The sequence below is a fragment of the Metopolophium dirhodum genome, chromosome 3 (assembly GCF_019925205.1).
Source record: "Metopolophium dirhodum isolate CAU chromosome 3, ASM1992520v1, whole genome shotgun sequence".
Taxonomy (NCBI): domain Eukaryota; kingdom Metazoa; phylum Arthropoda; class Insecta; order Hemiptera; family Aphididae; genus Metopolophium; species Metopolophium dirhodum.
In genome coordinates, this window is record NC_083562.1 from 24,210,976 (window position 1) to 24,224,780 (window position 13,805).

The following is a 13,805-nucleotide window of genomic DNA, read 5'->3' on the forward strand; positions in this document are numbered from 1 at the left end:
TCACTTTTTGCACGAGGCCGCCAATTTATATATTTGTATTATTCAACCTTTATTTTTTTTTTTTACAATAAATTTGAAAAGTATTTTTGTAGTTCTATAATCTGGGCTCGTTACAATTTGATCCACAACTCTTTAATAACAAAATTATGTTGTTATATATAATTATGCGATATTTGTATTCCAATTTCAAAACATAAAAATATATTTTAAATGAAATAAAGATGATTTTATTTCATATAATAAATTAACAAATAATAAAACATTTTCAACATAGTGCAATACTTTATAGTTTATAATAAATAAAAATGTGATTTATTTTATATACTTAACGGCTTTACAGCCAACATTTCCAACATGGCTTAACTGATACTACAACAAAGTATTAGCTACAAAATGGCAGTGGCAGCCTCAAATATAAATATTTTAAGGCACATAGACGAAACATTACTGACTGTCTACTTATACAAATATCTCCATCTTATTTGTTTTACGAACAATTTTGATTTGACCTGGTGCTATGTCTGGTAAACCTAAATATTTGAATGCTATAGTTACAGTTTGATCACCAAAACTTGCATCAAACCTGGAAAAGAATCATTAATTAATGGTTTTGAGTTGTAAGATTGACTAAAAAATTACCGAGTAGATATGTTTACATCTGGTGGACTACCAGACACATTTTGAATAACTAAAAACAGTTTGGTGACTATTTCTATGACGTGACTAGTTTGAAGAACAATATCTCCCTTTTTTTTATATGTACTATCTGAAGGACCAACAGCAGGTCCTTGGTGAAACAAACAGCCGCTTGGTGATGGTGACCACTCCCCACCCAAGTCATCTTCCTCTTCGGTACATCCCACATACGCCTAACAAAATATTTGTACATTAAAAAATGCATAAACTTTAACTATTTAAGACATGGATTATATTAATATAATTTGAAGACTTACTGATTTTATATGAAATACTGCAACATTATCTAAAAATGGTGATAATGATAATCTATAAATATCTGCAGCTGGTACTCTGTATTTCACTTGTAAGGTTCTATGGTCTAATATTAACATGGACTTTGTTGAAATCACAAGAAGAGTTGGCACAAACTAAACAAAATAAAAAATTATTATTCCTTAGTAAAATTCTATGAAAGCAATCACAAAATAACTACTTTGCCACTACTCCGTGTTATTTTGTTTACTATATCAGCAAACACTACATGATGATCATCACACTGCAAGGCAGTCTTTTTCCATTGAGTATGTTGTCTTAGACGGACATAATCACCAATAAATGGGTGTGCCACACTCTGACCATAGCTTGCTTTACGATTTTTAAATATGACGCTGGCGGTGACTTTCTCACGCATACGATTTCTTGACGTCTGATCAAATTTATCCCGATATTTATGACACTAAATTCAAACATTTTATTAATGCATATTTTATTTTATTCATAAGAATAGTAAATCCATTATATTATATTTTTTATTTGTATATTTAACCTATTCATTGTTGTATATTAATATATTCGAACTTCTAATAACTTGTAGTTTAGTAACATAAAATCAAGATTTTAAATACATTTATTATTTTTAGTTGGAAAAATAAATAACTTTTTGTGGTTTAAAAAAAAAAATTTTAAAACAATTTTATAAAATGTAGTTTGGATATCAAGGATTATATTATCTCTTCCTATTGTATCCCAAAAGTTGTCATCTATCCTCAATCATTTTTCCTTTCATTATTAATAGTGCACACCGAGCTTAATGCAATTTATACTTATTGGCTTATTATTAGTATTTGTTGATGATATGAAACTATAAAAGTATTTCTTTGTATTAACTTGATATTTTTATAAACTATGTCACCTCCTTCAAAATGACTAAAAGCAGCAACTTGTGTCCTAGGCCGGTACTTTATGTTTATCTTTTAAAATTTCTAAGTGTCATTCCAAAACATTTACTTGTATCGGAAACCCATTGATATAATCTATACATCTGGACACGTCATTAATTATACCTCTATTTTATATTTATTGTTATTCTATTCATTTCCATGTCATTAAGTCTCCACATAATTATGACAAAAAATCTACCACTCCGTCAATGCATGTTATATGCAAGTTAATTTGGACCCTTTTTTTTTATTCAGAAAAAAAAAGATTAAATAACTATAATTTGTATTCTTTGTCATTTATTTACTATTTATTTACTATTTATCACAATTTATAGTTGCATTAATTGTTTGTAGTGGGTATTAAAAAATTGTATGGCCCAGGGCTGTCATTTCAATATTTGGTAGGGTAGGGCATATCAATGACCGGCCCCATAACTATAAAACTTTTAGTCATATCTCTGTCATGATAGTTATTAAATTTACTTTATCATTGAGATAACAAGTTTAGCAGGTACGTATTATATTATAATATACAACAGATTTCTATACTATCATAAGAATAGTTATTTTTTTAATAGTAGATTATAGAAAACCCAGCCCGTTTAGACCCGGCCCACTTGGCTACTTTAAAATCTAGGGTCAGGCAAATGCATACTACTTCCCCCCCCCCCCAAATGACGGCCCTGTGTATAGTGTTTATCGTCGAAAAAAAAATGGAAAATGTTTAAGAAGATACCCATATTTGTTGCCTCAGTAACAGGTTGTAAATTGTATTATTATTTTTCTACTAAATTATTAATATTGACTTTTATTCAAAGTACTTTAAAACAACATAAGACCCCTGTTTTTACACAAAATCTAGAACTTACTCTCCATTTGTGGTGTAGTGTCTCTAATAAATAATGTGTGTGCGCAAATCGAGCATTCGACAATGGTACCCAAGCTCTACAAATAGGCGACTCAGTAGCTACACTTAAGCTTCTTGATAATCTCATCAAATATTGACGTTTCTGAAATATATATATATATGTATTAAAAAATATAATATACTAAAATATAAAATTCTAATATTAAACACTAGGTACCAATATAAAAAAAACAAGAAAAATTATTGCATAACATTAAACTTTGTATAAATACAATTTTATTTAAAATCACTGATCATTTCTATTAAGTGATAAATAAAAATTAAATCAATATAATAGTTTTATTTTTGTTTTAATAAAATATTAAAGATTGTACGATGATGTATAAGTGTAAACTACAAAACTAATAATTAATATAATATATAGGTATAGAATATAAAATGCAATACACAATTTATTACAATATCACATACCAAATAAAAATTAAAACTCATTTAATCAATATAAAGAAAAATACCTTACACTTTTAATAAAAATTGTATTATGCATTAAATTCAATATAAAACTTTTATTTGATTGATGTATAAAATATTATTTAATATTATTTCTTACCTGCCAAGTTAAAACGGTTCTAGTAATACATTTGGCAGCTGAAAGTGTATCTGTAATCCTATACCTAAAATGTTGATATTTATTTGATACATTTTGAGAAGAATTTTGTCTTTTATGTCTATGCCAAGCTTCTTGCACCAAAGCTGCAAGTTGGTTAAGACGTTCTGCCCTCAACTGTTCTAATTCCCATACGGACCTTGGAGAGCGTACAAACACTTTGGATACACCATACACAAACTCTGCACTAGGTATTGGTAAGCACACAACTAACGCCCTTATAGAACGAGCTGTATTTCCATAGCGAGGTCTAGGCCATGTTGCTGGACTAAGCATTTTATACCGTGCAAGGAATTCTTCAAATGTAAGTCGATAGCAGAAACCTGATCTACGCAACCGAACAATTTCTACAAGACTAAAATTCAAAATAATAACATTTATAGTTTAAATCAATGAAGTACAAATAATTATTTGTTATTTATTTAGTGATTACCTAAACCATCTAACTTGTTGCTGTACAAAAGAAGAGTCAAAAGAGTTTACTTGACAATGACGATTAGGTGATATGCATGTTACATAATGACAACGGCGACCAGATAATGTTGCAGAAAATGCTTCTGCCCAAACACGTAATTGACTGGCTGGATTAGAAACAGTAAATGATGACATTCTTTCTGGATTTCCTAAAAGAAATAATTTATCAACTTTAGAAATATGTTTGACTTAATAGAAATTAATTATTGATATTAGATTTTATTTTAATTAATGTACGTTTAAACATTAAAATTGACAAATTATAAATACTGTAATGCTGTAAACACAACAATAACATTATATTTTTATTAACATACAAATATTTTGTTTAATTCTTAAGTTTAAAATATTTAGTTCATAGCCATATTTTTTGAATTGAAATAATAAGTAGGTACACTGTACATAAATCAGTGAAAATATAAATACTATAGTATAGACTATAGAGTAGTATCTAATTGATATATATATATGAAAGCTATACATATAATAGCTTATATAATATAAGCTTTATAAAAACCCTACGTGTGGCACTACACTAGTATAGGTACTTCATTCAAGTTAAGAAGGAACCTCAGTAGCGACTAGTTTTTGTCAGGCAACACCCCTAATGAGAGTCATGTTGTATTGTCCCTGCGGCCTGCCTACTATTCAGACTTCAAAGTACCTTTACAACATGAGTGGAGTATAAAATAACATGCCCATAGCACATTATGCTTATATTATGTTTTTGTAATTTAAACAGTTTTTCTACAAAACAAGAAAAACAAGAATTGCTTTGCTATAGTTTGAAGATGTTCGACACAGATAACAGCTATTATGCTGACATCTTGGTAATTAATAAATTATTTTGCTGACTTATTTAAAATGGTCAGTCAGAATTTAAGAACACAGACATTAGAATTTAATATATTACCTTCAGGAAATAAAGACTTCAATAATGGATGTGTACCGTTATACATAGTAGAACATAACAAAGGACTCAAACTGTTTTTATTTTTGTCAACAAAAGTATTAATATTATACTTAACTGGGCCCATAAAATGATTTAACCTGAAAAAATAATAAATTTAAATTAAAAATAACCAAAGATTACTGTAAGAAAATAATTATTAAAAAATTATTATAGATATAATTTAAAAAAAATTGTAATTTAAAATTTAAAATTTAGTTTAACCTTAAATAAAAATTGTACATCAATTTAATATAACAAATAATAAATAAAATGCATTAACTAAATACAACTGTTTAAACATTAGTAAGTAAATTAATTAAATTTAAATTATTTAAATAATTTGATGAAATTTAAAATATAGTAATGAGTAATGATGTACAAATTAAAAATTGATATCAAATTTCAGTAATATAAATATTATTTTATTTCATAAACTAACTATTTTTAAATGCTAAAATACATTTTTTTAGTATTAACAATTATCTTATAAAAAAGCAAATTATTATTCTTACATAAAACTGTCATTCAATGAGATTTGCTCAACTCCAGAACTGATTTGGTCTTCAGAAGACGATGAGCTGTACTGTCGTTGTAATGCACAAATTCGTTTAAAAACTGATATACTATTGGTATCTAATATTAAATCATCCATTATACTCAATAATCCTCCATATGTCTAAAAATGTATATTACAATAATTATAACTAAATGTTTAGTAATATTTATACAGTTAACTCTCGATTATTGGTGTAATAAGATGGCGTGAGACAACCATAGATAAGGGATTCATAATATCAATAGTATTTAAAGAAAATTAAATAAGTATGCACTGTACTTTTATTTAAACACTATTTTTAGTACCGTAGAGGGTTACGAACAATCGGAAGTTTACTGTACATACAAAATTATTATGTAGTTTGAGTGAATATTTTATCTATATACTAATAAAACCTAAAGCACACCTTGAATATAAGTTCACAAACTGATGTATTATCATAAAATGGAATGAGACACCATTGAACTCTTTCCATCGCATATTCTTGTTGCTCATCTTTCAATGTTGCTGTTATTACTAAATTATGGATTTTATCATTACAGGAATTCAACACAAAATCATCCCAATCCATCTGACTGTCAGAATAATCAAAACCAAAAGCATCTAAAAAGCCTAAATTTCTTCGTTTATATTTTGCTTCAGCTTTAACACTTTGATTGAGTCTTGTTATCAACCATGAAAATAACCTAGTGTACAAAGACTGAGCAAGCAAGTCCTTAATGTAACGTGCTTCTTTCGCAGAAATTCCAGATGATAATACTGATGATGTAAGAACTTTTTTTAAAGCTTCGCCATCAGTGCCTAATAGTTCACCAAGCTCATATAACTCTAAAAGCAAATTCAATACACATTTTACTAAAAAAACACTTTAAAAAACTTATTTCTATTAGTTCATATTTTATTATTATTTTAATGACTTATGATTATTTAAATCTGATTAAACGTTCTATTCAATCATTGAGCCATATTTAATGTATTTGAATAGAAACTAATTAATTAATATTAACTATTGGAAATATTAATTATCAAAACTGAAAATAAAAAAATAAATTTTTAAACCATACCATAATCATTTGTAATAATACACCCTTCAGTTCCATCGATGTTATTAGTTGGTACCAAATTCAAATTGCCCAATTTTAATATACTGCTAATAATTTTAAAAATACTGGTTATTTCAGATTCACTAAGTCCCAAAATCTCAAATCCATACTGTAAAATACATATAAAATAATAAAGTTATTATTAAGAATACAAATATAAAATGTACATAATATTATACAAACATTAGTTAGTAAGCAATTTATAGGTTTAACTTAATATATAATTATTTATTTAAAAAATGGATTAAAATAACTTATGAAATATACTTATGTCAAGAAATTTCCAAAAAGGTTATTATGTTTAAAATAAATTTTTTTTAAAAAAAAATTGTAAAAAAGAAAACTACGCATCTAATAAAAATTAGATTTACAAATTGGCTACTTTATGCCTTATTTTGAATTCATCTAAAAAAATGAATTTAATTTAAATTGTATACTGTACTTGTAATGCAAATGTCTATAAATTATAGGTGTTTATAAAAAAAAAGTTTTAAATATTGATTAGAACAAAAATTATTTCATTTGTCAGGTCATTCTGTTACACTCCTGTATATATAATAAACAAGACCAAATAGCTAAGCCAAAAAAATAATACTTTTATCAAATATTAAGTTATATTATTATTTAGTTACCTTTATTGATTGATATTCTGATTGAAAATTAACAACATCAATTTGTCTAATACGATTGCTGCATTTTAAGTAAACATAGTTTTCTGAATTTCTGGTAAGTTTTAAGGATTCTAAAAAACAAAAATATCAAAAAAAATTAGTTTAAGTACTAGCATTTATTATACAAAATGTATATTACAAATTATTAAACATATATAAAATATATTTATTTAATTACGTCGACATACATTTTAAGAAATATAAAAATATTTCATCTTATACCTTCTATAATATGTATAATGTATTTTTTTTTTTTTTTTGTAAGAAAGTCTTCACAAATTATTTGATCTGAAGTGGCATTTAAAACTGCCATTTTAATATATTTGAAGATATAGTTAAATACAGTTAGGTAGTATACATAAATTAACCAATTATTACAAATTAATAGTAAAATAATAAGTAAATAATAAATTAGTAAGTGAGTTAAATAATTATTTATAAAAATTAAATAACATAACTAAAATAATATTTTTAGTTTTAATAAAATAATAATATTAACTATTTAAATTTAAACTTACTCAATAAATGAATATCAGCACCATAAATTAGTTGATAAAATATATGGAAATTCCTATTCAATGCACTTTGCGACGTTACCCTCGACTATAAATTAATTAATATATTATGAATTACAAAATTATCACACAATAAAAACATACAAAAACTTGCTATAAAAATACTAGGGGTATCATACAAAACTGAAATCCTTGTAATTGTGCAACACAAATGTTAGCTCTGTATATACAATTTAGTTACATATTAAATTAGCAAAATAAATTATAGATATATTAAAACACCTTAACTTTTTGTACTCTAATATATTTAACCAACTGTATAACCTAACTACACCCGGAAAAATTGACCAAATATAAAATACAGTGATATATAGGTATCTCAGTTTAAGTGCACCTTAGTTCACTGGGGAATTGTTGATGTACCTCGCTGTGAAATAATTCAACCTAGATGGAAAACCGCAAGTCACGGATTGGATATAGCATTTGGTACATTTTTAAGATGGTTCAAACTTCAAACTACTCTCTTAAACTTTTCTGATATCTCTAAAAACAATCAAGTATTTATTGAGTATACACTATACAAACTAACAAATTGGTTTTAAAATATAGTTTCTTTTATCAAGGCCATTCAAAATTTAATACAACTTTGATACATGATTAAATTTAATTTTCAAAAAGATACTAATAAAGTGCAAAATAAACATAAATTATATTTATTCATTGATATATGTGTAATTCTTCAATGAATATGTTTTTTTGTCATTTATCTTCTAAAATTAGAGGATAAAATTAAACCTAATAATTAATAACTCACTTTATCCAATAAATCTATTTGCAGCATACATAAAATGAAAAATGAATTATTTAATTATTAGAATAAACAAAAACTACACTTACATCCTGTAATTGTAGCACCCACAATATCCCCTTTAAAATTTAATTCTAGATCAACATGTTTTATCTGAAACATACAGTTAAACATTAATCAAGCAATTTAAATTTAAATACATTTTTTCTTAAACTAGTGAAGTTATAAAACTATATTAGTTACTTACAAAACGAGAAGCATCACTATGTATATGTGTTTTGGCATTCCCAAATGCTAAAATAACAATTAATGGAATGGAAAGTTATTTACAAAAATAAAGTATTACAATTTACAATCCAACTTACAATTTAATATGATGTTAGCATTCAACAAACGTTGATTGAGCAAATTATTGTGATTATTGGTCCCACATAAACAATGCAGCAACATTGAAATAGAATGGCTTTTACCTGAGCCAGAAATACCTTGTAGGACAACACATTGATCTTGAGCAGCATCTACCAACCATCGAAAAGCCCAACTAGCTATAGCATAACTAAAAAAAAAAATTAACCTTATTACTATTTTATACAATTGTATTATAAATAGATATATTTGAAAGATCATTACAGATGTGGTGGTAAATGGCCTGATCTTGGTGACATATAGATTCGACATAGAGGTATAGAAACTTGATGTGCTTCTTTATATGGATTCACAGCAATAAGCATATTTCCCACGTACGTCTACAAAATCAACATAATACATTTATTTTTAAAAAACTATTCAGCTATTATGCATGAATAAAATAATAGTATATTATGTAAAGAAAACAAATAAATTGCTCATTAAAAAATTATAGAAACACAAACAACAATTAACACTAAATATTTATAAGCACTCAGATATTAAAGACATAAATAAAAAAAATAAAATATAAGATTACAAAAACATTATGTAAGTCAAAACAATTAAAAATAAAATAAAAAAGGGTGGGCAGCTGTACAGTATGTGTCTTGTAGGTCACGATGGTGTTAAATTTGAATTATAATATGATATAGCATTGTATAAAAAAAAACTATTCTGAGCGGTGATGGTCTGTCAGCCATTTTCAAGTATATTTCATATTATGTTTTTTGATATTGCATTTAAAGTAATTTATTATATCAGTCATGGGCGTCATTGGGTGGGGGGAATAGGTTATAAATCCCGATCCCCCCCAGGATCTTTTTTTTAGTGCTAAATTTCCTTAAAGTGCTTAGTGCTTAAATTGTATCAAATTTTCAAATTTTTTGATTATGTGAAATATTTTTAACATTTAAAGCAAAAAAAAACTAAAAAAATCTAAATTTTTAAATGTAGAGTACAAATATTTTGAATATTTTATCATGTATAGAAAATTATAATATAACCATACAATTACAATTTCAAGTATCTATGATTATTTGGTTTATAATTACAACAAAATATCAATAATTCACTTAGGAGAAATTGTTAATTTATAGATGAAATATCCTGTCGCAAAAATTTGAACTTTAAATGCTCATAAAATAATAATATGACATTCTGAAAAACATTTTTTTTCTGTTACAGGTAGAAAAAGTTACGAATAATATTGTATTAAATTTTAAAATCTTAGATGTAAAAAGACATTTTTTATGGATTTCTAACTACAAAATATGTAATTTGCAAATTTTCAAGGTTTTGATTTTTGTAAGAATTCTAATTTTGAACGCTTATAAAAAAATATTGTGACTATGTATTTTTGATATTATTTTTTATTAGGTAAATTAACAACTTATGAGGAACCTTGTAGTAATTAATTGTGGCATTATCAATTGAATGGTTAAAAAAAAATAATGTTATTAAAAACAACTTTAAATACAGTTATTTAGTGAATCACTAACTAGTAACTGGTATTTATTAGTTAGTACAAATACCACTTCTCCTATTCAAACTATTTTTTAAATTATTCAAGGTTTATAAATACCTACTTCAAAATAAATTTATAACATTTAATCATGTTCAAAATTTAAGTAATCTAAAATAAATTCCAAAAAAAACACTATGGTATAAAACCAATTGCATGAGAATTTTCATAAAACTGTAGTTAAATATATATATGTTGAAATTAACCAAATATTAAATTATATTTTCTTGACCTTGTTATTAATAAATATTAAATAGGTTAGGGTTATATTATACCAATATTACAGTCTATGGAAATCTTAAATTAATCAGTGTATCACACAACTACATAAGTTCATGACTATTATAGCATGTAGGCAATAAATCAGAATAAGATAAATGGTCTTTCTAACATAGTGTAATAGTGTAATCTGTGTAGTACTGTAGTATACACACAGTTTATACTCATAGCCAATACAAAATAAGGCATAACATTTAATAACCATGAAAATATGATGATGATTTTTTTAAACACAATTACAATATGAAAGATTTTAAAAAACAAAATTAGTAAAAGTGAATGAAGTTCACAATTATTTAAAACATAAAATTTTAGGTAGTAAGTAAATTAAATTAAAAAAAATAAATAAATAACATATAAATTAGCGCAATATAAATAATAATAGGTAACATAAAGCATTGAAATCATAAAATGTTTTAACTATGGGTTCTTGTTTATATATGTTTATACAATTTTGAGATTGGATAGAACCTATAGTATGACATTTATATATATAACCATATTTAATATTTGTCATAAATAATCACGAGGATAATCATCTTGGTTTTGAATATATTTTAAATTTTAAACTTAAATAATCCCTTCAAGCATGGAGTGAGTTATTTCTTATTCACACAAACCATGTATTCTATCTTTCTTCACATATACTTATTATGCTAAGCAGTATAGCATGAACATATCTTATAAAAATAAAAACAAAATCTTAAAAAATATATATTATCAGTTTTTAATATTATCTTGTAATATTGTATTGTTAAATTAACTATATTACTGGTCAGCTTTTTTATATTAGTTACATACGTTTCATAAGTAATTCAATTTAAATTATTGCAATAGTAACTATACTAAGCAGTATTAAAATTAATACATTTATGAAATACTGAATATAGCTACAAAATCACTTTGTAGTTATTAAGAAAATAAATATAATTCAATTTTAAGTACTTTTATAGTTATGTTACTTACATAATTAGTATTTGAGTCATATCTACAATTCAAATTTGAGATAAATGTTTCTTCTGTCAATGGTTCTAGCAATACACTATCCCAGATTCCATTTTCATCAATGAGATCCATTAGGAAAGTGAGTCTTGTATCTATAAAATCCAAACTGAAACCTTTAACATCATAAAATACATTATAGGCATGAAATGTTATAGTATGTCGTGGCAGGCACTATCTGGTACCATATTGATTGTTCACATCTAATCCACTTATTATTATAACTTATAAGCACCTGTCAACTATAATAGTTAGGTATCATTCAAAACAAAAATGTAATTGTTTTCATCTAACATATTAATATAGGTATACTCATCAGTTTTAAATCAAAATATTGTATAACATAAATATTTTAAATTACAAACTTTAACTACCAAAATATTATATAAAGAGTTAACATAAATTGTTAATATTATACTTAAAATGGCTTTTTGATCAGCACAGTTTTATTAACATATTTAATGAACAACTTAATTTTCTAATAGACTAATATTTAATAAAAAGAATATCATACGATCTTTTCTCAATAGCTATATTTTGTTATGTAAAAACTTTATAATAATCCAAGCAATTTAATTTTATGGTTAGAATGAACAAAATCTAGTAAAATACTAGTACATAATTTTATTGACAATGGACATGAAATGTATCATTCTAAAATAATGCCCTTCCAACTTCAATCCCTTTCTTTGTTAATAAATATTCACAAAAGACTACACAATTATGGCAATAACAATGTATTTATATCATAATTTATCTGTCAACACAACTCATATGTTTTTATAGTTTTTACTTCATGAGACTATAAATTAAAAAAAAAAATATAGGGGTTAACTTTTATCTGTGATCTACTATAACACTAAACAACTAAATTTTTATTTCCAACAACTATCTACCTACTAATAATAATACTTATATGTCTTAGCATAAAAATTAATTTAATAAGTCCAAAAATAAATAATTATCATCAACTAACACCTAAATTATAGCATTAAAATAAAGAAATTAATTTAACACTGAATGTATATTATAAATGCGCTTATTTTAATAAATATTATTAATTAATTAAAAATAAACTACATAGCAATATTTGTAATACTACATTTAATTTATTTTTTTAAACAGTAATACCTATACAAATCTATTATACCTAGACAGATATTTCCTACAGTATATTATTTTAACACACTTAAGTAGTTCCATAAAAATTAATGATAAAAAAACTCAATATTTTAAACACCTAACTATAGAAGAAGAATTGAAATATATTAAAATTGATATTTATTAGAACTAGTTAAATTTCCAAGTATTATATAATATTATGAAGATTAAAGGTACCTACAAGATAACTCAAGTTTTAAATAGGTACCTGAAATTTCATTGAATATAAAAATTAAGTGTTTAAATAATACAAGTGCAGTTATCATAAGTGTTAATTTAAAAGTGCCTAATATCCACTAAAATAAGTGCATATTTTAGTTTACTATTAAAGAAAACTTAAGCACATACAATATTTGCTGCTAATTATTACTTAAACTACTGACTATCGTTTTATAAAAAGATAACTTACTGTTAGGTCAACAAATTTAAATTTTTACCAAATTGATGGATAAACTTGATAGGTACAATATTAAAAAACTAAAAAAAAACAAGAGTTTATAGAAACTAAAACGATTTTAAATAGGTAGCCTAAATTTCAAACAAAATTTTTTAAGAAAAAAAAATAAGTATTGATAAAATTATCGGCTGGTACAGTGATAACTGATAAAATAGCAGTGCAAGTAAATCTTTGAGAAATTAAAAAAAAAATTATACCTTAATTGTCACTATAATTTTGTAGTATAGTAGATAGGTTTAGGTTACAATATATAATAAATACAAGATATTTTGATATATTATGTTTAAATTTAAACATCTTTGTTAAGATATTACTTTGTGTAGTATGATATTTATTTATTTATTTCGACTTAAATCTTGATTAGATATCGTTTGTATGTTTTCAATAATGAGTAACAATGGGTAAATATAAAAATATAGACTAATAATAATTGTATTTAAATTTTAAATCATATTATTATGTTT

General features: G+C 24.7%; 1 protein-coding gene across 2 annotated transcripts; it reads right to left on the reverse strand.

Annotated features, from left to right (window-relative positions):
- Window positions 1–260: 260 nt before the first annotated feature.
- LOC132941575 (unconventional myosin-Ia) lies at window positions 261–13,450 on the reverse strand. 2 transcript variants are annotated; one of them, XM_061009683.1, is made up of 20 exons: window positions 13,294–13,450; window positions 11,688–11,818; window positions 9,143–9,258; window positions 8,878–9,068; window positions 8,760–8,806; window positions 8,602–8,665; window positions 8,519–8,532; window positions 7,708–7,792; window positions 7,151–7,260; window positions 6,480–6,627; window positions 5,822–6,243; window positions 5,372–5,535; window positions 4,821–4,957; window positions 3,867–4,056; window positions 3,377–3,788; window positions 2,768–2,908; window positions 1,172–1,414; window positions 954–1,106; window positions 640–869; window positions 261–583 (listed from the first exon to the last, which is right to left on the reverse strand). In XM_061009683.1, the coding sequence occupies exons 2-20, from the start codon at window positions 11,796–11,798 to the stop codon at window positions 460–462; spliced, it is 3,102 nt and encodes a 1,033-aa protein (XP_060865666.1). In that variant the 5' UTR covers window positions 11,799–11,818; window positions 13,294–13,450; the 3' UTR covers window positions 261–459. The 2 variants fall into 2 exon arrangements, with proteins under 2 accessions (XP_060865666.1, XP_060865665.1); XM_061009682.1 differs by having other exon boundaries at window positions 11,688–11,839; window positions 13,294–13,449.
- Window positions 13,451–13,805: the final 355 nt, after the last annotated feature.

Bases quoted from the DNA above. Each gene is read 5' to 3' on its own strand.
- LOC132941575 (XM_061009683.1), bottom strand. From the start codon at position 11,798: ATGGATCTCATTGATGAAAATGGAATCTGGGATAGTGTATTGCTAGAA. The intron at 8,807-8,877 runs GTAAGTTGGATT...TTGTTATTTTAG, and splicing joins TGCTAACATCATATTAAATT to CATTTGGGAATGCCAAAACA. The intron at 1,107-1,171 runs GTAGTTATTTTG...TATTTTGTTTAG, and splicing joins TAACACGGAGTAGTGGCAAA to TTTGTGCCAACTCTTCTTGT.